Source organism: Elaeis guineensis, chromosome 16 (genome assembly GCF_000442705.2).
Source record: "Elaeis guineensis isolate ETL-2024a chromosome 16, EG11, whole genome shotgun sequence".
NCBI lineage: Eukaryota > Viridiplantae > Streptophyta > Magnoliopsida > Arecales > Arecaceae > Elaeis > Elaeis guineensis.
This window is the reverse complement of record NC_026008.2, coordinates 46,897,698-46,924,474: the sequence shown is the minus strand read 5'-3', so window position 1 is coordinate 46,924,474 and position 26,777 is coordinate 46,897,698. Positions and strand designations below refer to the sequence as shown.

The 26,777-nt window shown below is 36.5% G+C and overlaps 1 protein-coding gene and 1 pseudogene across 8 annotated transcripts; one reads left to right on the top strand and one right to left on the bottom strand.

The window, feature by feature from the left end:
- Nucleotides 1-116: 116 nt before the first annotated feature.
- Nucleotides 117-26,570, top strand: LOC105059187 (phospholipid--sterol O-acyltransferase). 8 transcript variants are annotated; one of them, XR_834244.4, is made up of 16 exons: nt 118-638; nt 3,012-3,147; nt 3,364-3,508; nt 4,106-4,275; nt 4,362-4,438; nt 6,857-7,070; nt 7,149-7,323; nt 8,192-8,291; nt 9,493-9,587; nt 23,100-23,151; nt 23,295-23,366; nt 24,372-24,540; nt 25,443-25,537; nt 25,622-25,706; nt 25,802-25,884; nt 26,095-26,570. XR_834244.4 is itself a non-coding variant. In XM_010942419.4 (16 exons), the coding sequence occupies exons 1-15, from the start codon at nt 369-371 to the stop codon at nt 25,881-25,883; spliced, it is 1,923 nt and encodes a 640-aa protein (XP_010940721.1). In that variant the 5' UTR covers nt 119-368; the 3' UTR covers nt 25,884; nt 26,095-26,570. The 8 variants fall into 8 exon arrangements, 3 of the variants coding, with proteins under 3 accessions (XP_010940724.1, XP_010940721.1, XP_010940720.1); XM_010942419.4 differs by having other exon boundaries at nt 119-638; nt 23,295-23,342; nt 25,433-25,537; XM_010942418.4 differs by having other exon boundaries at nt 120-638; nt 25,433-25,537.
- LOC140854307 (uncharacterized) lies at nt 19,875-21,545 on the bottom strand (annotated as a pseudogene).
- Nucleotides 26,571-26,777: the final 207 nt, after the last annotated feature.

The window sequence follows — 26,777 nt, the reverse complement described above, 5'->3', positions numbered from 1 at the left end:
AACACGGACAAAGATGGACGGGGAGGAAAGCCGGGGCGTGTTGCCCTCTGATGAGTGGACTTTGTCCATGTGAAAACTGGCCCTAGCCTGATGGTCCAACACTAATTAATCATCGGGTCCCCAAATCATCAGCAGCGCCTGAGCCGTTGGGAATTTTGGAACGCCGTCCGTCGGATGAGATCTCTCCATCCCTCCCTCCTTCCCTCTCCTCCGATTTCTGAGTTTCGATTCGCCGAACCTCTCATTCTCTATTTCCGCTGCGTTCCCACTCCGAGCGCGTGGTCGGCGGCTGACCAGTCTTTCTTCCCCCACCAAGGAAGGCCGGGAGGCCTCCATACTTGTCTCTCTCCCTCGCCTTCTTCTCGGGGATGGCGGTCGGAGGAGGAGCCCAAAGGCTTCGGACGCGGCGCCTCTCTTTGCTTCTCGTATCGGTTCTCCTCGTCGGCAGCGTCGTTGTTGGAGAGGATCCTTCGTCGTCATCAGGAAGAGGGGAGCGGGACCTCTACGCGTCGAAGCTCTCGGGGATCATCATACCGGGGTTCGCGTCGACGCAGCTGAGGGCTTGGTCGGTTCTTGACTGCCCCTACTCCCCCCTCGACTTCAACCCTCTCGACTCCGTCTGGCTCGACACCACTCGAGTAATTAATTATTAACCCCTCCCTCACTAAAATCATCTTCTTTTTTACCGTTGCTTTCTTTCTACTTGGATTATTGTCTGTTTACTACGCCAGATTGCTGCGGATGCTCGATGGATGCCTTCTTTCTGATAGGGTTTTGATCAAGATCGTTTTTTGGTGGGATGTTTTTTGTTGACTCCCACTCTCTAGTGATTTTTCGTAATTTTTTGTTCTCGTCGAATTCTTATCTGTTTTCTACACTGAGTTTAACTTTTACGCGCGAGATTGTTTCTTTGTCAGGATGTTGTACCCTGCTCCCATTCGGTACCATTATCCTTTTGAGTTGAGTAAACTCCGAGTAAAAAATTCAAAAACAATTATGGATAATCCAAGTGCCAGTTAAACTTGGTCTATACTATAGAAAGTGGTTAGAAACTAAAATTTATAAAATTTTGGTATTTTCTGACTTAATCATCAAGTACAGATCAAAATAGATGATCTTAATAGGATGATTTTATGCTTAACTATGAACCAACAATTAAAACTTAGTATCATATTTTAAGATATATAGATCATGATCCTATGTGTCATATTTTTCCCAACTTGATGCATAATTAGAGACCACCAAAATACATAAATTTTGGTTTCTAGATTCAATGATTTGAATCTTTAGTTTGAATAGCCTACCATTGATTTTAAAATTATTAACTCAAATTTCAAAGAGTTAACTTGAAGTGTGTCGCCCAACTTTTTCCTTTTTCCATTCTTTCTTATGCATACATATATACATACATCTCTTATAGAGAGAGAGCCAAGGTATAATCAGATCAATCAGATTTGGACTTAGATCCGTTCAAATCAAAACTCTATAATAGGTGCCCTACGTCAATGATCCAAGTAGTTGAATGTGATCTACTATTTGAAAACTGCTTGTAAACAAAAAATTATATAATTTGGAGAACCCTTAGTTTATGCATCGAGTAGTCAAAAATTGGACAGCCTAAATAAAATTGAATTAGATATATTTTTTGATCACTTGATACATAGATTAGGGGTTTTCAAATCATATGATTTTTGGTATGCAAGCAGTTTTGAGGTAATAAATCACATCCAACAGCTTGGATCATCGATGTAGGATCCCCATTGTTCAGTTTTGAGTTGACCGGATTTGAGCCCAAATCCGATCAACATTATCCAAGTTTGTCCATATATATATATATATATATATATATATATATATATATATATATATATATATATATATATTAGTTATTGAATTTTTTTTTTCTTTTTATTATGCTGAATCTGGGAATACGGTGGTGTCAATGCTTGACTGATGCATTTCTCATTGTAGGGGTTTGCTCAAGATCATGTCTTGCTACGTGCTAGGTTCCTTTTCTTTTCTTTTCTTTTTTTTGTTTATATAACAGACTGTTTTGTCATTCAGCTTCCTCTTGGTGGCTTTTAGGTCCACCTCCCCTTTCTACTTCGATTCTCATCTTGTTAAGATGTTTTCTTTGCTGCCAATTCCCATCAAATTTTCTTTGTATTTTCTTATAGTCTTCTCTTTTTTTATTTTTATTTTTATTTTTATACCCTTAAATAGGTACTGGCTTTCGAGCTTGGTTTGCTTAAGGTTTTAGTAAGGTATCGTGATCTTTAGTCCCACAACCACCAAATTTTCTTTTAGTTTCATTATGATCTCTCTTTTATTTCTTGTATTGTAGGTGTGCTTGGTGGTGCTTCTGCTTTTCAAAAGCCCTTTTTTACAAAATCTAGATTAATAGAAAACCACTTCCTAATATATTTAACATTTGGCAATCACTTTTTTGTAACTACCTTTATAGATGGACTTACCATATTTGAAAGATATGGAGCAATCTCACTAAAAAAGAAGCTAAAAGTTAACTGTTCTAATTTCTAATGATGTCTTTTTGATTTCTGCTTCTCCTGGAAGCACTTCTTAGACAATTTTTCTGAATGCTTAACTTTTTCAGAAAATACGTTTTTAACTTTAAAAGCTGCAAATGGACTTTCTTAAAGCGATACAAATGTGCCCTGTATTTGGACTGGATTAACTTAAATACTTCATTGGTTTGTCAATGCAGTTGCTCGGTAGTCACACACAACCACATGTCACATGTCAAGAAAGTTTAGCGTCACTATTTTCTCAATACATAAATTCAATCTTTTACATAAGTGACATGTATGAGTTTTTTTTCGCTATCTGTGTTAACCTATCATATAGCTTCAAGTGTTTAGTTCTTATACTTGTAAATTAACTTTTCAGAGGTATTTGTTTCTTATGTAGTCAAGATGATTTTTAGGCCTGTTTATGAGCTGATGATATCATAGAACATGTCAAGATCTGTACCTTAATCATGACTTCTGCAGGTTCTTTCTGCTGTAAATTGTTGGCTTAAGTGCATGTTGCTGGATCCTTACAATCAAACTGATCACCCTGAATGCAAATCAAGGCCTGACAGTGGTCTTTCTGCTATCACTGAACTGGATCCAGGATATATAACAGGTGAATGCTTGCTTTTTTTAGTTGTTGAGCTACTGCTGAAATAGTATTTCTTCAGCTTGCATTTCCTTCACTAAATATGAGGCAGCTCATGCTTCTTTGTGCTTGGTCAACTTTTTGGCTTTCACATTGTTACATGAACGTGTCTCATAATGGATGTTGGTATATCCCTCAGTTCTTTTATTTTTATTTACATTTTTTTTTGTCTTGATAATCTAGGACCTCTTTCTTCCGTTTGGAAAGAATGGCTTAAATGGTGCATTGAATTTGGAATCGAGGCTAATGCAATTATTGCTGTTCCATATGATTGGAGGTTATCAGCATCAAAGCTTGAGGAGCGAGACCTTTACTTTCACAAACTAAAGTTTGTATATTTCAGTTATATTCTTTTGTTTATTTTCCAAAAGAGTTCCTTGCCACTTGCTGCAGTAGTGTTTTCGCTATGTCTATTTGCTTTCAGTAGCACCTCTAATATAAATTTGATTGATGCCTCTATTTCATTTAGACTTTTGCATATCTTACCTTTGGCTCTGGCTGTGTACTAATTTTTAAGGGAAACTTCATTGTTGCGGCCTGCCAATTCAGGCTAGCAAATTTATGTTGGTAGCTCATAATGACCACTGGTTGTGCACTGGCATGGTATGTATTAGACCATGCCAACTGACAGCCAAATCCATAATTAAGAGGAAACTGGAAGATTTTAATTTTAAGGCATGGATTTGAATTAGAATTTGATGATGGATTCTCATATTTGCTTCTGAATTAGTGTATATAATGAAGACTGGAGAGTGATGGCTTGCATTTTTTCCCTTTCCAGTTCATTTTGCATGCTTTTTAGTTTTCCTCCTATCTTGCCTCATATTCTGTTTGAGACAGTTGATTATTTGTACTTTTTAACAGTTCAATTATAATTAGATGTTTCTAATAACCACTTTAATTTTTTATGCTCTTCAACTTGCAGGTTAACTTTTGAAACTGCACTTAAACTTCGTGGGGGCCCCTCTTTGGTGTTTGCTCATTCAATGGGAAACAATGTTTTCCGCTACTTCTTAGAATGGTTAAAACTTGAAATTGCACCAAAGCAGTACATCCAATGGCTTGATGCACACATTCATGCCTATTTTGCTGTTGGTGCGCTCACTTTCCTTTCTTATGTGTTTTCTGCTTGGACACTTGGCTGTCAACCTTATGCTTCTGGTTTGGTGATTTAATTTCAGGAGCTCCTCTTCTTGGTTCTACTGAATCGGTCAAGGCCACTCTATTTGGATTTACATTTGGTCTTCCAGTTGCTGAGGTACATTCATTTGCTCTCCTTAATGCATACCTCAGCTATGTGCCTTTTTCTCCATTTCCTGTGCTAGTAGAATTCCTAGTTGGTGTGCTAGTAGAATTCCTAGACCCTTCATGAGATTGCTCCAGGAGCACTGTGTGTAAAAGGCACAAATGTCAATAGTTGATAATGTTGGCCCAAATAGCTTTCTGGTATTGCTAATGAGTTATAATTTAGCTTTCTGTGGTGGTCTTGCTTCTTGGTGTGGACCTTTCTTTCTTTTCGCTTTTCCTTTCAAAATTAATTGAACTTTTTCAACTTATGCTTGTGCAGACGCACATTATTATAGATTGAATTTCTTTTTTACTTAGCTAATTTCAGAAGCACAAAATTTTAGCAACTCACTTTTTTGACATTTGGTATATGGAGGGGGAAGCTCTCCACTCTCACATAGTATTGAATTTTATCTGTCTGCTATATGCACATGCACAAACACATACTACAGATCTAACATCCTGAATTTGCCGGCCAGTGTTCCATACGACAGGCTTATGTTTCCTTGAGAATGGCACCATACTGTGTGTTATATTCAAATGTTTCATGTGGCACATTAAATGCCCGTTTTTAGTGAACAAGCTAGAGGATAGGGGATCATATCATAACTTTAGCTTTTTGTTAGAAAACAACATCTTATATTTTACTCATTGGGGCAAGCGATTTCTCTGCCATGCCCTTTTGTTGTTCAATGAATGTGCGGAATCGACTTCCTTGTTGGGGATATATGTTGCTTTTACTATTAAAAAATCATCAATTCATGAATTTCAAAATTTCCATAAAAGAAATTTATCAATAAATAATGGACTATGGTGAGGTTGATGGAATTGAAGCATTAAGCTATAATGATTTTATGACTTTGCAATTAGAAGTTTCACTTAATGCCAATATGCCACTCAAATCCATGTCCATATGGTTGATTCTAGGAATGAAGGGAATTCCTTGTTGGCTTGATTAATATCGGACTCAAGTAGGAATGAGGATCCATAAAGCTGACTCTAAAGACTCGTTTGGTTCACAAGAAGAGGAGGGGGGAAGTGTGGTCAACAGGAAAATGATAAAGTGGCTTATGTTTGGTTGAAGGTTTCAAATGAGAGAGATAGGAAACTAGCATTGCCGTGGGAATAAGTTTCCCACCTCCCATAAAAAAATAGAAACCCATGTGGGACATGGGAAACCCACTTTCCCATGGGCTTGGAACTAAGGTAAAATCCTTTATTTTTAGAAATGCCCTTAATCCTAGTGGCTTATGTCCTCTTCTTCTCCATATAGTTAGTTTATTAAGGGCATAAAAAATATTTTATATAACTTTCCCAGTAAAGTTGATGCTCAACCAAACATAAGTTCCTTTGGAAAGTGCACTTCCTATGCTACTTTCTGGTAGTCAATCAAACATGCCAAAACCACTTTCTCAAATACAATGTACCCAGGCATCAGCTTCCCAAAAAACACATTCTAGTGAGGTGAATTCTTTCCATGAACCAAACAAGTCCTAAACAGTTGGGGAAGGGTATGACGGTTAAGGTCATGATTGTTATTGTGAATACATTTATAATGTAGTATTACTTAGAGTTTGCCTGCTCTTACCATGAACTTTGCTGGATGATTGTTCTTGTGAATACATTTATAATGTAATATTACTTAGAGTACGCCTGCTTTTACCAGGAACTTTGCTGGATGATTGTTCTAACATTTTCTCTTTTCTTTCCAAATGCAACAGCCATGTCTTTTACATTTACAGGCACCAAATAGTGCTTAGGCATGTTCATTTTCATATGCTCCATATACTTTTTTTCTCCTTTCTCCCTAATGAAAATTAACAACTTAATTAGTTCTTCTCCCACATTCTTACATAATTCTTATGGAGTCATGTCTGATTGTTGGACCCATATATGTTTTGGTCCTAGGCGAAGGTGCCTGAGTGGCTTCAGAACAACTAGAATAGGGTGCCGAATTGAAGGACATTAGCAGCCTTAGAATCCCAACTGCCAAATTTTTCGAAACAAAGTGTAATCCATTCCCTTGTTACCATAATTTGGACTATTTTGAGGCTTCCACTTTGCACAATGCCTTATTAGCGAGAGGTTCAGCTAATCAATGGGCAGTAGCTAACCTATTGATTTTGCAAGTATACGATCCTGCTATTAAATGACCATTCTGTCCATTCCTCTTCCATTGCATGGTGTGTTTTGATTTGGACGCAACAGGTCATCTTCTAACACTTTCTTCTGGAGTACAACTCCTCTGTTGTTGATGCTCTTCTAAATGGCTACAGTCTTCTACGCACATACTATTGACTTGATCTTAAGGCATTTTGGTCACGCTGCCCTTATTCACAAGTATTTGATAAACCTGTTTTATGTTTTAACTAGTTGTACATTTCATCAGGGAACAGCACGATTGATGTATAATTCATTTGGTTCTTCTTTATGGCTGATGCCATTCTCAAAGCACTGTAAAGCAGATGATGTATACTGGAAACATTTTTTTGGAGAAAGGGAAGGTCATCATCATACTTACCATTGTGATGAAATAGAATTTCAAACAAACTACTCTGGTTGGCCCACAGAGATTATAAATATTGAGCTTCCTTCTATTCGAGGTGTTTTTTTTGATCTCTCTCTTTGTAAGAAGTAATATTAAGCTTTATGTGTAGTCAATTTACTGTTTCAATCTGCAGGCTCAGATGCTTTCCCATCAATCTTGGATGTAGCTCAGGATATGACTTCTAACATGGAATGTGGAAGACCTATTCAATTATCTTTTTCTGCTAGAGAAGTTTCCGACGGCACCTTCTTCAAAGCAATAGAGGACTATGATCCAGATAGCAAAAGACTCCTGTACCAGCTGCAGAAGTGAGTTTGTCATTTTTCATATACCCATTTTATGAACTCATGGGCATGTTGAAATGTTTGTATCTCATGTGCATGGTGATATTATGTTTTGTATCATCTTACTGTGGCAAGTTTTGCTTAGGTCTAGTTCCGCACCTTTGCTCAACCCACTATAGCTAATGCAAAGTTGCTCTTCTCTTTCCTTTTCCGCACACAATCTTGTTCGTGTCTGTTTCTGCTCTTGCAAATGCTAGTGAAGCAGAATTTTTTCACCCTTCATATTGTTGGATGACCATCAAATTGGCTATTGCTGGATTCAGCTGCCACTCTGACCTGCTAGAGTTCTGATATCACTTGTTTGGATCCCAGGTAATGAATGATGATAAAATTAGGTTTGGCATTGCTCTTCAAAATTCTTATATGTCTGAGGCATGTAATGAAAAACCCAAACAATCTTTACATGGTGGACAATCCAAGTATAAGAGCCTTGATAGTTCAAGGCCGTGGATAGATGCCCCAGTTCCCATCTCAAATATTGACGAATTTAACTCTAAATTTTAAGAGAAACATATTATTGAAATTCTGTACAAAGACTACATACCGCAGCTTGAATGTCTGTACCTAGGCCTGAGTTTTGATTGGGAGGAGGCAGTGGTAAAGTCAATTTTGACTGACTGGCATCCCTTACTGCCTTCTTTTGGTGGCTTGTGTCAACACCATATGCCTGCACGCAAATCTTAAATGAGCCAATGTGCCTTTATTCTTCTTCTTTCTTTTCGTTTCTGACGGTTATATTTGAATGATTATGAGAGCTATTTTCCATGAAAAAATTATTGTGTGATTTTCAAACATGTCTGAAAGGCTTTATGTTGAAATTTGTAAACCTCAGGTACTACCAGGATGACCCAGTGCTGAATCCTCTAACACCTTGGGAGAGACCTCCACTAAAGAACATCTTTTGCATATATGGGATTGATTTAAAGACTGAGGTATCACTAGTTTTGTCTGAACAAAGTAGAAGTACTTATTTTCTCCAAGTAAAATTATTATGGACACCTTTCCAGGCTTCCAATTTGATCATCATTATTTTACTGCTAACTCGATGTATTTATAGTGCACACTAATCTTTAACTTTTTGCCTATACAAATAATTCTTTACTTTTATGATTCATTTAAATGCTTATGCATGTGCTGCTATTTCCTTTTTATCTGTCTTGTTATCATTTCCTTTGTACTGGATATCTGCAACTTGCTGCTGGAAAACTGTTGCACTTGATATATCCTGGATTCACTTGCTTTATCTTTATCATTCCAAAGTTAACATAGACTGTCCGCCAGTTACATGTGGTTTCAATTTTATGATGGTGTTTATTGCTGTTACACACTATTATTATGCCCTTAAAACAGATCATGACATCAAATGATACAGTACTTTTATCCTTGATCAATTCAAGATCTCACAAAATAGCTGCAATCTCTAGTTGTCTACTACTTTACAAATGTTTATGTAAGTGTCAAAATTACAGTAGAACTGTACATTCTTTACAGAAAATAATGTCTAGACAATGTGCTCTCACCAAGGATTTCAATACTGTCAGTTCGATGAAGTAGCACTGGTGTTATGTTCTGGTAGAAAAATTGGTACCATTATGGATGCGGGAGACCTGTTCGCTCTTGAACCTGTCTGTACTCACCATGTCGGTTGCCTACTGACAGATTCATACCGACTGTACCTATTGCTTTTTACTCTTCTTGATACTTTCTCAGTTCATCCAGCCTGTACCAATAGCATATCATTCTGGGACAAAACTGGTAGGCTCCATACCATGTTTAAGATTTTGGCTCTCAGCTTCCCTTCGAAAATTGAAAAAGGTTTGCATGGGTTGATGGTAATGCTAGAACATTACTGCAGTCAAAGATACTTTATGGTATAATGAAGAAAAGGACCAGTGAATAACTTGCACAAGGACTTGATTGTTAAGTTCTATATTTGCACTTTTTCAGAATTTGTGATAACCAAGAAAAGTTGCTAATGTAATATATTCGGGTCAGTTTCAATTTATCTGCTTACATCAAAGGATTTAGTGTTTTTTTTTTGTCATCGGCCATTCTTTTATTGATGTTTAAAATTCTGCAGCTATTCAGGATTATTAGTTGATGGATACTCTGTTGTTATATTTTTTGAAACAGGTCGGATACTATTTTGCACCCAGTGGCAAACCATATCCTGATAACTGGATCATAACTGATGTTATTTATGAACATGAAGGAGCCCTGTTTTCAAGGCAAGTGTCAACCTAGATACAACTTATATTTATCTAATAGTAACAGAAATAACATAAATGTAGTACAGTAGTACTAGTTGTAATAGTAAGAACATTACCAGTACTCATCATCTTGACATTTGTGTGCATTGATGTGATACCCATGCTTCTAAATTACTAGGAAATTGGGTCTTTTTATTTGTAAAGTTTGAACTCCTCAATAGAAGGATATATGTTTCTCTATCTCATTTGCTCTTGATGCGAGCTAGGAGGCCTAGCACGATTTTAAAGCGACACAGCAGAACATTGAACTAGTTATGCAAGAAATGAATCTAGGTCTAGAAGCAAGAAAGCTAATATAAATTTTAAAATCTAAAGGTAGTAGAGTAAAGAAGGAATTAAGGGTTAACTGGGGATAATTAATAGCTTACCTGGCTACCTAAGACCCTTGCTATTGCCCGGAATCCATCTCACATTATCGAACTGGACGTCAATCTGCCAAAATCTACCAAGCTCGTCACCATGGATCTCCAGAATAAACCAAGGCACCCCAGAATCCGCTAGAGTTGCATAGAATCCACCATGCAAAAAATTTAAAGAGAAAACCATGAGTTAACATGTACTAAAGAAAATTTTGATGGAGCTGATATGTAAAACTGGGGTACATGGAGGGAGGGGCATTTATAGGCTCTAGGGTCCATTAAATTTTAGGAATGAGTGGATACCATTAGAGCCCGATCAAGAAATCCAAAAACAAGTCCTAAGACCACTAGAACAATTAATCTTACTGAAGGGGCAATTTTTAGAAAAATATTCATTCTGTTGCTGAACACAGTGCCACCAAATTGGGTCAGATGGCAGTTAGTTTGCCATCAGATGGGATTTGATGGTGAATAGGGTGTCATCAGATCCTAGGCTTCAAGTCTGACTTAATTTTGGACACCGGAATTTTGAAGTTGACGCCATCTTAATTCTTCGGACAATGTATGGACTGTCATTGGATCAAGCTGAGTTGCTGGACTGGGTTACTTCAAAGGCCTTCTGGAAGGTTTTTTGCCATCAGATCCTTCTAACTGTAGACTTGCTTCTGACAGCAAACTTTGTGCTGTCACATGACCATTTTTTCCCTGCCTGGGCCTCGGGTGATTCCCAGCTGCATCAGCCTTTTTCTGGTTGGACTTGTCTTTTTGAGGTAGGCTAGAGGATTCCATTGTTAAACAATGAGCCAAGGGATGGAAAAGGAAGTTCCTTGCAGCCGTCAAGTTATTTTAGTTTGTGCAAAGTTCATATTAAGAAGGATTCAAGTCTTTGTTGGACATCCCATGGTACATTGGGACGGGACACCATCCCATGTGTTGGGACAGGACCATCCCGCTATTGTCCTAGTGTCTCTATCGGGACTTGGAACATCCCCTGACCCAAGTGTCAGGATGGATTGGGATAGCATAGCGGTATGTCCCATTTCATGAGGAAATCAAGACAGTCTTGTCCCACGGAATTTAAAACCTTGCATATTAATGATTCGGTTTCTTTTGCTTTATCATCTGCATTGCACTATTAGGGGGTTTTGAATTAAAGGGTGGATTGTTGTATGTCTCATTTTTTGCTAACCAATATAGGTTGTTTTTTGATGGTCATTGAGGAACATGTTTATTTAATACAAACCAAGAAATCTTATTCCAACTGAGTGGAGATCTAGGTAACCTTGTTGATACACTGTCACTAGAATGACACAGTGTTTTGGTGCTTGGACTTCTTTGTTGGTAAGATCAATATCATCCTGTATGTTAGAAGTACCATGATGCTTCAACATGAAGTATAGACCATTTCAACTACTAGATCAACTTATTCTCTTGGACATATTAGTGAAGCTGAGAATCTTTCAGGGTCTTCAACTTGATTATTTTGCATTACAATGTCTGCATAATTCCATTGGAGAGTCTGGTATGGATCGGAAATGATGATAGGTCAGGAGAACATGAAGAATATGATGAATAAGAGACGTGAATACATAAAAAGGTATAAGCAGGATGTTTTAGAATAAGTCAAGGGTTGGACTTAAGCCAATTACATTATAAGCCAGCAACGCAAGTTCAATAAAAAAAGAAAAAAAGGCTTCCAGGTGACAATAACCACAGGTTGTCTTCCCAGTGTAGGGAAGAATGATGTTACGGTACCTGGTATAAGTATTTGCTGAGAATTGTGCTAAGAATGTATGACTATTTCATATGCTCCTTATGCATCTGTGTGTTTTATCAAAAATTATATCCAGTCAGTCTGTGCATATCTTCTATCAGTTATGATGGTACAATCACTTCATTTGAGAGAGAGAGAGAATGGGAGGAAAACCCATCCTTACCGTATTACCCAAGTCCAAATTTTTGAGGATGCACCACCCCATACTCGAATCTAGAACCTCAATTTCCAAGCAGAGGGGTGTGACCATTGGGATAAATGATTAAACCCCAACTCACAAGTGATACTACCATCTTGATTCTTGACTTAATTGTTGCCCAGATATGGAGCCCAAGAGGGAGGGTGAATTGGGTCTTTTTAAAATTTTAAAGATTAGTGTACTAAAATAATGTGCTAAAGTGTTTAAGTGGAGAGGGTTGATTTTCAATAAAAATAAATTGAAACAAATGATAAGATTGCAAGTATAAGGCATAAAGAACAAGTAAAGAGAGGCAAGCACAACAAACACAAAGAATTTATAGTGGTTTGGTGCCAACCTTGCACCTACATCTACTCTCTAAGTCCCTACTTGGAAAATCAATCCACTAAATGGATTCAAAGGATTACACCACGTCGGACACCTCCGACCCTTGCTATCCAAGCAAGAACACTTGTTTTTCGGGTATAAGCCAATCCTCAACAATCCGATTCAAGGTTCGGATCAACCCAATCGAGTTTTGGAACCCCCCAAAACTCAAAAACCCAAATATAATTTCAAAAAAATAGGGTACAGAAAATTCAGCACACAATCCCCTTTAATAGATACAATAAATGCAATGAAAATACAATACTCAAAGGGAAGAAACTTTTGCTGAACACCCTCAAAGAATATCACACTTGATTGCTGCTGGAGAGTGGTTGGTGAAGTGATTAAATGCTTCTTTTCTCTTTTTTAGGGTTGAATGAGCTTTTCTCGGATTTAAAATTGAATGCTTGCAAAACTTTGTGATTTTCCACTTCAAGAGGGCATTTATAGTCATCATTTACCCTTGAGAATGTCTTAGAGTTGGTTTAGAGCCGTTGGAGAGTGTTTAATGCGTATTAAATGCACCAAAAACTGACTGAAAACTAGTCGTTACGAACTCATCCAGAATGGGTCGTCTCAGATGGGTCATCCCACTGTGACTGGGAAGTTCCATAAGACGTCTCATTTGGCCAGACAGAAAGTTCAGCTTCTGTTTTGATCTCAGGGTCTCGGGGGTCATTCCACTACATGCCATAAGCCAAAATGAAACGTGCCGGCTACCCATTGAAAGGGGATGACCCAGATGGGTCGCCTCATTTTGTGCCAACCTAGTTTTTCATGCATTTAAAGTCTAAAACTTACTAGAACACTTCCAAACATTTTCAAATGATTTGAACACTCTCAAAAGTCTTCGAAAACCTCTCCATCTTGCAGAAACTTCAACTTTGGCATGCTAGATGAGGCTTTTTAAACTCAATTTCTTGGACTATCTGAAATATCACAAAAATAATCTCCAAGGACAAGAAACACATTAGTAGTCCCTTCAAATGGTTTGTGATTATCAAAATCAATTCTTAGAGAAACAATCTCTCTTTTTGATGATGATAAAATATTTGAGTGTTCATAAAATATATCTTTAAAGCTCAAAGAATTTGGATTTATGAATTACTAGTAGAATTATGCCAAAGATTCAACATAGAGGATCATGATATACATATTTTCAGCAAACTTTAATGATTTAATTCATTTTGCTGAAACCATTTGTGAAGGTATCAGAATATTTCAAAAAATCATTGTTATTCAATCAAAATCCTCCCCTTTTTTGTATGAATTAGATTATTTTGATCATTTTGAAAAAGATCTCTCTCTTTCTTATATAAAGAGTGTTCAATTTGAAAAATTTTCTTATTGAAGCACAAATGATTCATAAAAGAATTTGTTCTTTTCTTCCTTGTTTTTAGTTATCAGAGCACTAAGTATGAAAGAATGTTTCTTTCTCTTTTTCTTGTTTTGATCTTAAAGCAAGAATGACACCATTTGAACAAAAATCAAAAGAGAAGAAATTGGAGCATTTTGTAAAATCAAAAATGAATGTGTCGAGGCATTTTGGCATTCATGCAAAAATAAAATTATCAGAAATACCAGAATATTCAAGAAAAATAGACGTATCAGAGCAATTTTTCAAATAGTATCAAAGTGAGGATAAAAACAGATGTATCAGAGTAAAAAAAATATGGGCGTATCAGAAGCGTATCAGTGCCAAATACTGTATCAGAGCAAAAAATTTAAAAGAGCATGTAAATGTAAAAAAAATTTAGATAGACGATACACTACTTTCTCCATTATAATATCATTCTCCCTCTTTTTGACATCATCAAAAAAATAGACTAAAGGGAGTAAGATTTTTCATGATTGCATATCAGATATCAATATAATAGTGCATTCATTCAAGTATAATAGGTATTCATCCATTCATTCATCCAAAAAAGAAATGAGCTAAATAAAATGATAAAAACCTCATTCATTAACATCAAAAAGAGAGGTTACAAGGGACATAAAGAGCATAAAGCTTTCATACATCCAATCTACAAGATATAACTAAGTAATCTAATACAAAATGATGAAATCAGTGAGATTGGGCATCGAGCATGAGATCAAGAAAGGTGAGACATGATCAATCTCGTCCTCGATCGAAGGATCTGGATCGAGAGGACGATGTCGGAGGATGGAAAGCAATAGGCTGAACAAAGGCTAGCTCACTAGATGCAGAGGGTCTAGACTGAAGCTGAGTCCTGATAGCAAGCTGGGATAAAATCTCCCTCATAGTAAGTCGGAGCCCATCTAGATCAGCAGATACGAAGTCTCTGGAGTCTCTGATGTCTGTTCGAAGCAGCTCACAAGAGGAACGAAGCTGGCTGTAGAGTCTCTCTATCTCTCGAACCAGGTCATCCATTTACGGTGTAGAAGAAGTCGATGTGCCCACTCCAGCAGAGAGAGAGACTACAACCCGTCTGACCTCCCTCTCTATATTGAAAATCCTACCACTGAATGTGAGAAGGGAACTCTCCACACCCTCCAGTCTAGTACTCAAGTCAGACAAGAGCTCCATCAAAGAGGAAATGTATGGCACAATAGAAGAGTCCAAGGAAGGACCAGAGAAGGCACTTGATGGAGCTTGGTGAAACTACTGTGGCTGCTGCTGTGCCTGCTGTTGGAGAACCTGCTGTAGAATCTGCTGCTGAAACTGATGAGACTCCTGAAGAAGCTGATTCTGAAACCACTGCAGCTGAACAGATAAAATCTCTGTCACTCTCCCAGCAAGCTGTCCCATATCAACATCCTCCAAGCTAAAAGTAGGCACGGTACGGCTCAATGGGGGTACTCTAACCGAGGGTCCTACCTTAGGCTCTGAAACATAGTGAACGACTGGACTCGGTCTGGGCACAGGAGAAGATGGACCCTCCCCCTCAGCATGCTCCTCTCATCATCCTCAATTGCTGCAGCTCGTCCCTTGGTCCAATGGCTATCAACTGTTACAAAACCCATACGTCTAAGAGAGTGGTTGTTGTAGGTGTCAGTATATGACAATCTACAGACAATTTCTTTCTCAAAACTCACTCCAGACTCTCTAAAAATCACAGTGAGAGCTATGCCATATGGCAAGAGAGCCTTGGATCTGTTCAAGGCTTCCCTCATGGCATCGATCATCAAGAAAGGTAGGTTCAGGAGAGTCTCAGAAACTACATGGTGCATCAGATAAATATCTCTATCAGTCATCAAATCATATCTTCCTCCTTTGGAAAAAAAAATCCTAGACACCATGTGGTGGAGCAACCTTATTTTCACACTAAGATCTTTAGCCTCCATCTTCAGGAACCGTTCCACATTACTCTTTCAAGAATAGTTTTAAGTCCAATTTTCTTTTTGGGTAGCTCATCTAGGCAACTACCCTTACAAGGCATCTGAAAGAATCTTCCTAGCCTAGTTGCATTTAAGATAATTTGGATTTCCTTCACAGTAGATCTCAAAACACCATCAGAGAAAACCAAATTTGAATAAAATTTTTTGACCAAATCAATATACACTGGCTCAGACAAACTTAAGAAAGACTTCCACCCTTGCTTAATTAGTTTTTCTTTAATAGAAAAATCATCATGTCTCAAAAATTTAAAGTCTACGTTTCTATCCAAAGCAACCTTCCTTATAGATAGGGAAATCTTACTTGGAGTGATCGGTGGAGATGCTTGGGTCGGCTCATGTGTTGTCTTCTTCCTCCTTTCCTCTGCCGCTAAGGATCTAACCGACTTCTTTGTGGCATTCTCATTTTGGGGGCCATGTCCCAAGAAGAGGATGGATAATGGTCAAGAAGGTGGAGAAAGATGTGGATTGAAGTGAAACTAAGAGAAGAAGATTTTGGAGAGTTTCTCACGGATTTTGTGGGTTAGGGTTTGGAATTTAGGGAAAACAAGAGAGTGAGCCATGAGATCAAAAAATTTGAGGAGAGTGATCCACGGTTTTGTGGGATTTTGGGATTTTTGGGAGATCTAGAATGAGATTCCTAGATTTGGGACGACAGGGAGAGGAAGGGTTTTGGGGTTTGAGACGCTCCAAAAGCCTATTTAATAGAATAGAAAATGGATCGGCTCTTAAGAAATCCGTTTGCCCGATCAATGGGGACGTCCCACATGGGTTGTCCCATCCAGAAAAAGTTCAGGCGATGAGAAAAAGATTTAAAAATGAGAAAAAATTAAAAAAAAAATTTGAAATTGATCATATCGAGTTGAGATGATCATTGGTAGTCCAGATAAATTTTGATATAATTTTTTATTGAGTATTTCAATAAAAAAAAATCCGAGAAAGTATCTGAATAGCACTGATGGATTTTTAATTGACTTGAAAAATTCTCCAAAAATGATAGATGGCTCCCAAGATTAGGATAATGATGTCAAAAAATTTTAGAAGAATTTTGGGAGTGAAATTATGATTGAAATTCAAGCAGAAGGATATAGGATGCCTAATTTTCTTCTAATATCATAAAATTTATTTTTATTTAATGCTTTGGTGAAAATATCAGCTAGTTGTTTTTCAATGTTTATGTATTCAAGTGTTATATCATTATTTTAAACATGTTCTCTTATGAAATGATGTCTAATTTCAATGTATTTTGATCTAGAGTGTTGAATTGGATTTTTGATCGAATTGATGGCACTAGTATTATCACATTTTATGGAGATGTTTTTAAGTTCAATACTAAAATCTATGAGTTGTTGCTCAATCCACAGGATTTGAGCACAGCAACTTTTAGCTGCAAAGTATTCGGCTTCGACCGTAGACAATGCCACTGAATTTTGCTTTTTGCTGAACCAAGAGATTAAGTTTACTCCTAGAAATTGGCAAGTTCCACTAGTATTTTTTCTATCTAGTTTATATCCAGTAAAGTCTGAATCTGAGTAACCTATTAAGTCCATAGAAGATTGTTTTAAAAATCAAAGACCTAGGTTTTGTGTTCTTTTTAAATATTTAAAAATTCTCTTAATAGTATTTAAGTGAGATTCCTTAAGATTAGATTGATATCTAGCACACATGCATACACTGAACATTATATCAGATCTACTAGCAGTCAGATACAATAGAAAGTCTATCATGCCTCTATAGAGCTTTGAATCAATATTTTTACCATGCTCATCTTTATCTAATTTACAAGAATGGGTCATAGGTGAACTTACAATTTTTGAGCTCTCCATTCCAAATTTCTTTAATAATTCTCTTGTGTACTTACTTTGGGTGATGGAGATCCCTTTGTTTGTTTAATCTGGAGTCCGAAGAAGAAATTGAGTTCTCCCATCATGCTCATCTCCAACTCCCCCTGCATGAGCTTGACAAACGCTTGGCACAAATTTTTATTAGTAGATCCAAATATAATGTCATCAACATATATCTGTATAACTAGAACTTCTTTGTCTTTTCTTTTTATACAAAGAGTAGTATCAACTTTTTCTCTTGAAAAATCATTTTCTAATAGAAACTTAATCTTTCATACTATTCCCTAGGAGCCTGTTTTAATCCATATAAAGCTTTGTTTAACTTAAACACATGATCTGAAAATTTATAATTTTCAAAATCAGGAGGTTGTTCTATATATACTTCTTCAGCGATATAACCATTAAGAAAAGCACTCTTAACATCTATTTAAAACAATTTAAAGTTCATAAAACAAGCAAAAGCAAGTAGCATTCTTATTGCTTCTAGTCTAGCAACAGGAGCAAATATTTCATCAAAATCAATTCCTTCTCGTTGATTGTATCCTTTAGCAACTAATCTTGCTTTGTTTCTTATTACATTTACATCTTCATTTAATTTGTTCCTATAAACCCATTTAGTTTCTATTATGGGGTGATTTTTAGGTCTAGCAACTAGTGTCCATACATTGTTTCTTTCAAATTGGTTTAACTCTTTTTGCATGGCAATTATCTAGTTATGGTCTTTTTCAGCTTCATCTATTGTTTTAGATTCTAAATGGGAAACAAAAGCTACATAATTACAAACATCTCTAAGTGAAGATCTAGTTCTTACTCCTTGTACCGGATCACCAATTATTAATTCTTTAGGGTGATTGTGGATATACCTCCATTCTCTTGAAAGATTACCTGTCTTGAGGTTGTTCTTGAATGTTCTGATCATTGATGCTTTCATCCAATTGATCTTTGTTTTGCTCATTTGAGTCATTGAGGGTGAGTTCTTTCATCCCATCTTCTATGATACCTGCATCATCAGCATCCTCTCTTTTTCTTGATGAAAGATCATTAGTTTCATCAAAAACAATATGAATTGACTTTTTAACTACTAGTATTCTTTTATTGAATACTCTAAAGGCTTTGCTAGAAGTGGAATAGCCAAGAAAGATAACTTTATCAGATTTAGCATCAAATTTGCCTAAGCTATCTTTGTCATTATTCAAAACAAAATACCGACAATCAAAAACATAAAAATAACCTATATTAGGTTTTCTACCTTTCTATAATTTATAAAATATTTTCTTTAAAATAGGTCTTATTAAAGCATAGTTTAAAATGTAATATGCTGTGTTAATTGCCTCTGTCCAAAAATATTTTGGGAGTTTGCTTTCATATTGCATGGTACGGGCCATTTCTTCTAGGGTTCTATTTTTTTTTCAACAACTTCATTTTGTTGTGATGTTTTAGGTGCTGAGAAGTTATGATCTATGTCCTTTTCATTACAAAATTTTTCAAAATTTTTGTTTTCAAATTCAGTGCCATAGTCACTTCGAATAGAAATAATTGGTAAACCTTTTTCATTCAAAATCTTTCGGTAAAACTTAGAGAATGCTGAAAATGCTTCATCCTTAGAAGCTAAAAACAAAACCCAAGTGAAATGCGAAAATCATCAATAATTATAAAATCATATCTCTTTCCTCCTAGACTAGTTATCCTTGTAGGACCAAATAAATCCATAGCAAGAGTTCTAAAGGTTTAGAAGTTGAAATAATATTTTTAGATTTAAAGGAAACTCTTGTTTGCTTACCTAATTAAGATGCATCACAAGTTTTGTCTTTGTCAAAATTAATTTTTGGCAAACCAAAAACTAATTTTTTTTAATGATTTTAGAAAGTGTGTGCATACTAATATGTGCAAGCCTACGGTGCCAAAGCCAACTAGTCTCATTAATTTTAGCATTCATGGCCACAAGACATTGCATATTTCGTAAGGATAGATCATCCAAATCAACTATATATACATTGCCATGCCTATATCCAATAAATCTAATGCTAACATCAGTGGGACTAGTTACTATGTATATAGATGATTCAAAAACTACTTTATAACCTTTATCACATTATTGGCTAATACTTAAAAGATTATGCTTAAGATCATCTACAAGTAATACATTTTCAATATAAGTGGAGGGAGTGATACCAATACTACCAATACCGATGATCTTTCCTTTGCCATTATCTTCAAAGGTGACCATCCCTCCATTTTTGGCTTCCAATATGATAAATTGAGATTCATCACCAGTCATGTGTCTTGAGCATCCACTATTGAGATACCACTTTCGTTTTGTTGCTTGGGATGCAAGACAAACCTGCACACATGAAATCAACTTTTAACCTTAGGTACCCAAGCTAACTTGGGTCCTTTGGAGTTAGTCACAATGATTCTTTTTGGAACCCATATTTTCTTAATATTTCTAGTATCAAATTTATTTGATAAACATGAATAAGCTTTATGTCCTACCTTGTCATATCTAAAACAAGTAATATTTGGCAGTTTTCTTGTAGATGCATTGATAAAAATATTTTTCAAAAATTTTTGCTTTCTTAGAGTGTTATAGCCAAGTCCGACTTTATCATATACAGCTTTTTGACTGTTAATGATCATCTGAAGTTTGTTTAAACTTAATGTAAATCTGTCAACTATAGGTTTTAACTTGGTTACCTCTTTCTTTAGTTTTTTATTTTCTTTCACAAGAGTTTTATTTTGACTAAAAAGTTCATCTTTTTCTTTTATTAGAGACTGATTCTTTAGTTGAAATTCTTCATTTTTCTTATCAATTTCTTCTTTTTCCTTAGCTAATGCATGGTTTTTTGATTTCAGATTTTTATTTTTTGTTCTTAATTTTTTTAGGTCATTCAAAAGTTTATGAAAAGTTTCTAATAGTTCATCATAAGTAAATTCACTTTGAGTTTCGAGTGATACCTCATTTTCATGTGCCATAAGGCACACGTTGGCTTCTTCATGAGTTTCTTCATCGGTGGTGGAGTCATCACTGTCACTCCATGTAGCCATCATGGTCTTCTTCTTCTTAAACTTCTTTTGGCTTTTCTTGAGCTGGGGGCATTCTGATCTGAAGTGGTCCGACTTCTTGCATTCATAGTAGATGATGGGCTGTTTCTTTTCTTTTTCTCTGCTCGGCTCCCCCTTGACTGGTGGTCTTTTCTTAGTCCCTTGTCTTTTTCTCCTCATGAAGCGTCTAAATTTTTTAGTAATCAGGGCTAAGTCCTCATCTTCCTCACTATTGTCTGATTTTTCTGTATCTTCTTCTTCCTGAGCTGTCGATTTGAGAGCTATGGTCCTCTTTCTTTTGGTTTCCTCCTCAGTGTGTTGCTTCATGATCAGTTCGTGAGTCACGAGGGATCCAAGCAGCTCCTCCAATGGTAGAGTATTCAAATCCTTGGCCTCTTGGATTGCAGTGACTTTTGCCTCCCATGATCTTGGTAAGGATTTGAGCACTTTTCTCACAAGATCACTATTAGAATAACATTTGCCAAGATTTTTTAAACCATTTATGATGTCAGTGAAACGGGTGAACATTTGAGTTATTGTTTCTTCAGGTTCTATTTTAAACAGTTCATAGTTATGCACAAGCATATTGATCTTAGATTCTTTTACTTGGTTTGTGCCTTCGTGTGTGACTTCCAATCTATCTCAAATCTCTTTAGCTGAGTTGCATGTGGAAATGCGATTAAATTCATTAGCATCCAAAGCACAATATAAAATATTCATGGCTTTAGCATTGAGCTAAGCCATTTTCTTATTAAGTTCATTCCATTCACCTTCTAACTTAGGGAGAGACACACCATCAATCAATTTAGTGGGTGTATGTGGTTCATTTACTATGACACTCCACACGTCATAGTCAAGTGCTTGAATGAAAATTCTCATCCGAGCTTTCCAATAGGTGTAGTTTGACCCATTGAAAAGTGGAGATCGGTTTGTGGATTGCCCCTCAGCTAGGGATGTACCAAATTGGACTGCCATTGATCTTTAGCTCTTGATGGTTAAATCAAGCAAGAACTAGAGCATCGGGCTCTGATACCACTTATTGTCCAAATATGGAGCCCAAGAGGGGGTGAATTGGATTTTTTTAAAATTTTAAAGATTAGTGTACTAAAACAATGTGCTAAAGTGTTTGAGTGGAGAGGGTTGATTTTCAATAAAAATAAATTCAAACACAAATGATAAGATTGCAAGTATAAGGCACAAAGAACAAGTAAAAAGAGGCAAGCACAACAAATACAAAGAATTTATAGTGGTTCGGTGCCAACCTTGCATCTATATCCACTCTCCAAGTCTCTACTTGAAAAATCAATCCACTAAATAGATTCAAAGGATTATACCACGTCGGACACCTCCGACCCTTGCTATCCAAGCAAGAACACTTATTTTTCGGGTACAAACCAACCCTCAATAATCCGATTCAGAGTTCGGATCAACGCAATCGAGTTTTGGAACCCCCCAAAACTCAAAAATCCAAATACAATTTTAGAAAAACAGGGTACAGAAAATTCAGCACACAATCTCTTTTAATAGATACAATAAATGCAATGGAAATACAATACTCGAGGAAAAGAAGCTTTTGCTGAACACCCTCAAAGAATTCCACACTTGATTGCTGCTGGAGAGTGATTGGTGAAGTGATTAAATACTCCTTTTCTCTCTTTTAGGGCTGAATGAGTTTTTCTCGAATTTGAAATTGAATGCTTGCAAAACTTTGTGATTTTTCATTTCAAGAGAGCATTTATAGTCACCATTTATTCTTGAGAATATCTTAGAATTGGTTTAGAGCCGTTGGAGAGTGTTTAATGCGCATTAAATGCACCAAAAATGGACTGAAAACTAGTCGTTACGAACTCGCCCAGAATGGGTCGTCCCACTGTGATTAGGAAGTCCCATGGGATGCCTCATTTAGCCAGACAGAAAGTTTAGCTTTCTGTTTTAGTCTCAGGGTCTCAGGGGTCGCCCCAGGTGGGTCGTCCCACTGCATGAGTCATCCCAAGTGGGTCGTCCCACTGCGTGCCATGAGCTAAAATGAAGCGTGCCGGCTAACCAATGAAAGGGGATGACCCAGATGGGCCATTCCATTTTGTGCCAACCCAATTTTTCATGCATTTAAAATCCGACGAAACTTACCAAAACACTTCTAAACGCTTTCAAATGACTTGGACACTTTCAAAAGCCTTCGAAAACCTCTCCATCTTGCAGAAACTTTAACTTTGACACGCTAAATGAGGTTTTTTAAACTCAATTTCTTAGACTACCTGAAATATCACAAAAATAATCTCCAAGGATAAAAAATACATTAGTAGTCCCCTCAAATAGTTTGTAATCATCAAAATCAATTCTTAGAGCAACATTAATTATTTGTGTCTAATATAGAATAGTTTGTCTTATCAAACTTAATTTTTATACAATATTCTTCATTCTTATTTCTGCCTATCTACCTAGTAGTTTTGAAATTTTTTGGAACTTATCATTTGGATGTAGTGCTTTTATTTTTATTCTTGGTTTAATTTTTTTATATATTCTTATCAGATCTGGTAATTCAGTTAGCGGGAATCCTGGAGCTGTGAGTGGGGATGGAACCGTATGTATGATAACTAATCTACATCCTGTAGCATATGGACGAATTAGGATTTCAGTATAGAAATAGAATATTATCTATGTGGTGCCCAATATTCCCAAATTAGTTGGTGTATATTTATCTGTTATTGAAGGTCTATTTGACAGGTTCCATATAACTCCCTCTCGTGGTGCAAGACCTGGCTTGGTTCCAAGGTAAACATAACAAGAGCTCCACAGGTATGCTAATGATTTCTTAAGCCACATTGAGAAGGTGCACTTGTATCTCGCCATTGCTCTTCTATTTTTAAATGTAGGCTTTGTAAAGCTTTTGCTGACTGGCACTAAACCCCAACAGAGGAATGAATGAGAAGAGGATAGAAAAATTGTAGTTATATAGACGGGGGAAGTGGGATATGGACTTTTCTATATTGATTCAGTTTTTGCTTTTGTTATACTAATGCTTCAAGCCTTCAACAATGCTTGCTAGTTGTAATTTATGATTATTGTTATAACATTCTTGTTGTATGTTGAACACTTCTGTGCATGCATATGGCTGGAAGGCCGATCCAGTTTATTTTATAGTAATTTGAAGGTAGTAAATTCACCCATCAATGAATTAATCAACTGAATAATGAACTTGGAATGAACAGAGGACATTGGTTGAATACACCATTGTCAAATGATTTGGATTTTTGAGGATTCAATCCTTGAGTTTCTACATTCAACATTCCACTGCTTTAACTAAAACATTTGAATTTTTGGACTTTCGAACTTGTGAGGTGAAATATGGAATAAGCTAGTTTATGTCCAAACTCAGGCTAAAACTTTCTAGGAGAAATGTTTGTTTCAGACAAGTATATAAAACATGGCCTAGAATGCTGGAGATGCCCATATCACAGAGTATGGAGCTTGAATTCAACATCACACCTAACTTCTGAAGATGACGGCAAAGTTTTTAAGGCATGCCACTTATACTATGTGAGGCACATATGCATTTAGAATCTTGTGACCTCTACACATTTTATCCTTTAATTTTCCTTCTTGCTTTCATGTTTTCTTATTACCCTATTTCAAGTTTTAAGTATTAGTAACTTATTTGGATTGAAATGAAGTTTCGATTCAAAAGTACAGCTTGGTTTTTTAAAACTCTTTATACTTTTGATAATTTCTTGACAGCATGTTCTTTACCAATGCAATATGCTGTGCTGTTGTGTGAACTTATGCCTGCTATTGGTAGTGCAGGCTGAGCATGATGGATCGGATGTTCAGATAAGCCTGAACGTAGAGCACCATCAGGGTGAAGACATACTCCCAAACATGACAAGGACTCCTCGTGTCAAGTATATAACCTACTATGAAGATTCTGAAAGCATTCCGGGAAGGAGGACAGCAGTTTGGGAACTGGATAAGGGTATACTGGTTGATCTGATCTTTAACTTTGAGGATAAATTGATTGTTTTTATTTTTAGAATTTTATTTTTGGCACCCTGAGGATTTAGAGCCTTCTTAGCATCGTTTGAAGCCCTTATCAGCTGGCCATAAGTTTTAAGTGTCATTAATACAACCTGTTTTGCACCAAAACAATATCGACTCAAATACAGTTACAATATTTGAAATATGTCATTGCTTTCCATATGATTTTTAGTTTGCTTTCTAATCAAAGTGACACATGGACTCTCCTAACCTGGCTATGTTCACATTGTGACTTTCTTATGCTGACATCTCTTTAAAAAAAAAATTCTGAAGGAATTATTACTCTAGTTTACTGGTGAGAAAGAGTTACTGTGAACCCATATTTATTCTGTATGAGATTTACTCTCTAAAATGCCAAAAGTATGAATAATGGAATATAAAATAATTAAATATCCCAGGATTGCTGTTAAGGTGCATCACTTTAGAAGCAAGTTGCTTTGTGTATATTATTTGCCCATGGAAATAAGATTAATAAGGATTCATGACAATCCTGAAAAATGTGTAGACATGTTAATGGCTTGCACTATTTATTACGACACTGCTTTCCAATTAGCATGGATAGGATTAGTGATTCTCAATTATTCCAGAGGTATGATATGTGTATGAAGTTGAATTTACATTATACTCCTTGGTAGAAACTGTTTTGGATGGTGAGGCTACTACTAGAGAGACAACCTTCTGCCAGAAGATGCAAGTTGTGTGTGTTGCCCTGCTTTTGTTCAAATTTTCCTGGTGTGATTTTATGCTTGTATAACCTTATTATGGTTAAATTTTGTTCTTAAAATCTTCAATGTAAATTGGGTCCCTGATTATCATCTTTTTTTTTATAGCAAATCACAGAAATCTTGTTAGATCTCAAGTTTTAATGCGTGAGTTATGGCTTGAAATGTGGCATGATATACATCCTGACGCAACATCAAAATTTGTTAAAAAAGGTATTATTATCCCCATCATGTGTTTTCTGTAATCTTTTTCTCCATTTGGAAATTCTGGAGTTCCTAAAATGGGCATGTGAGCAGCCAGGCGTGGTCCATTGAGGGATGCAGACTGCTACTGGGATTATGGGAAAGCTCGGTGTGCCTGGCCTGAATATTGTGAATACAGGTTATTTTTTTGACTCTTAGTCATTTTTTTGCTATCTGACTTCACTTTCTGTATCAAACATCTCATTCTAGATGCTAATCCACATGGTTATTCAGGTATGCATTTGGTGATGTTCACCTTGGGCAGAGCTGCAGGCTGAAGAATTCTTCTACGGACCTCCTCTTGAATTATCTATAGAGTAAGCTGCTCATTCTTTCAGTTAATTATTGTTGTCAGAAATGCTTCAAAAAAGATCAACTCTTTTAAGGCCTTGCACACTGCAATCATTTTTGCATGCTAATATCCCGTTTCTAATGCATTAACATTGTTGCAACTCATTTTTGCAAGCATCTTGTTCAGTGAGATTAAAATTTTCCGCCCTAATCAATATCTGGTTATGATTGAGCAGGGCAAGATCTTCTCAGGATGGACAGGTTTTTCGGCTTTTCCATTTTTTTTTGCACGTGACTGTTTAACAACACCAGAATAATCACTGAAGAGCAATTGATTCTACTTGGGTCAGAAAAGGAGAAAAATGGGATGTACATTACACAAATTGGCAGCTCACAAATGTATCGGTTGATCTTTTTCATCTCTGAGAACTCTCTTGGCCAATTCTTGGAACTTTAAAGACGTCCCTGCTGGTCTGTTCTTCGGAACTTGAAAGACATCATTGGTTCGCCTCAGCAGCAGGATGGCTAGAGTGAGAATTGCAATATGTTGTACCTGTGGTATAATTGAGCATATTTAAGCATCCACATGTACCATTATTTTCTAACCATAAAATTGTAAGTTTGCTTCATTAAGTGAGCTACTAGTTCGCTACAAACTACCATCTTCTGTATTCTTGTTTTAGTTCTTGCGAGATTCATTTCTGTAGCAGCAGGGAAACTTCTGATGGATTCTTCACCTGGATATCATATGGCTTGGATAATGATGATAGATTAGCCAAGATTAGGTCTCGTAGTGGGTTGCCAAAGTCGCTATGATTTTGAGGAGGCTTTGTTGGGTTGTCTAATTATTACTTTTTAAACCTAAAGCTTTTGACCACCTACCATGGACTAAACATTGGCCTACGTAACTTTTTATCTT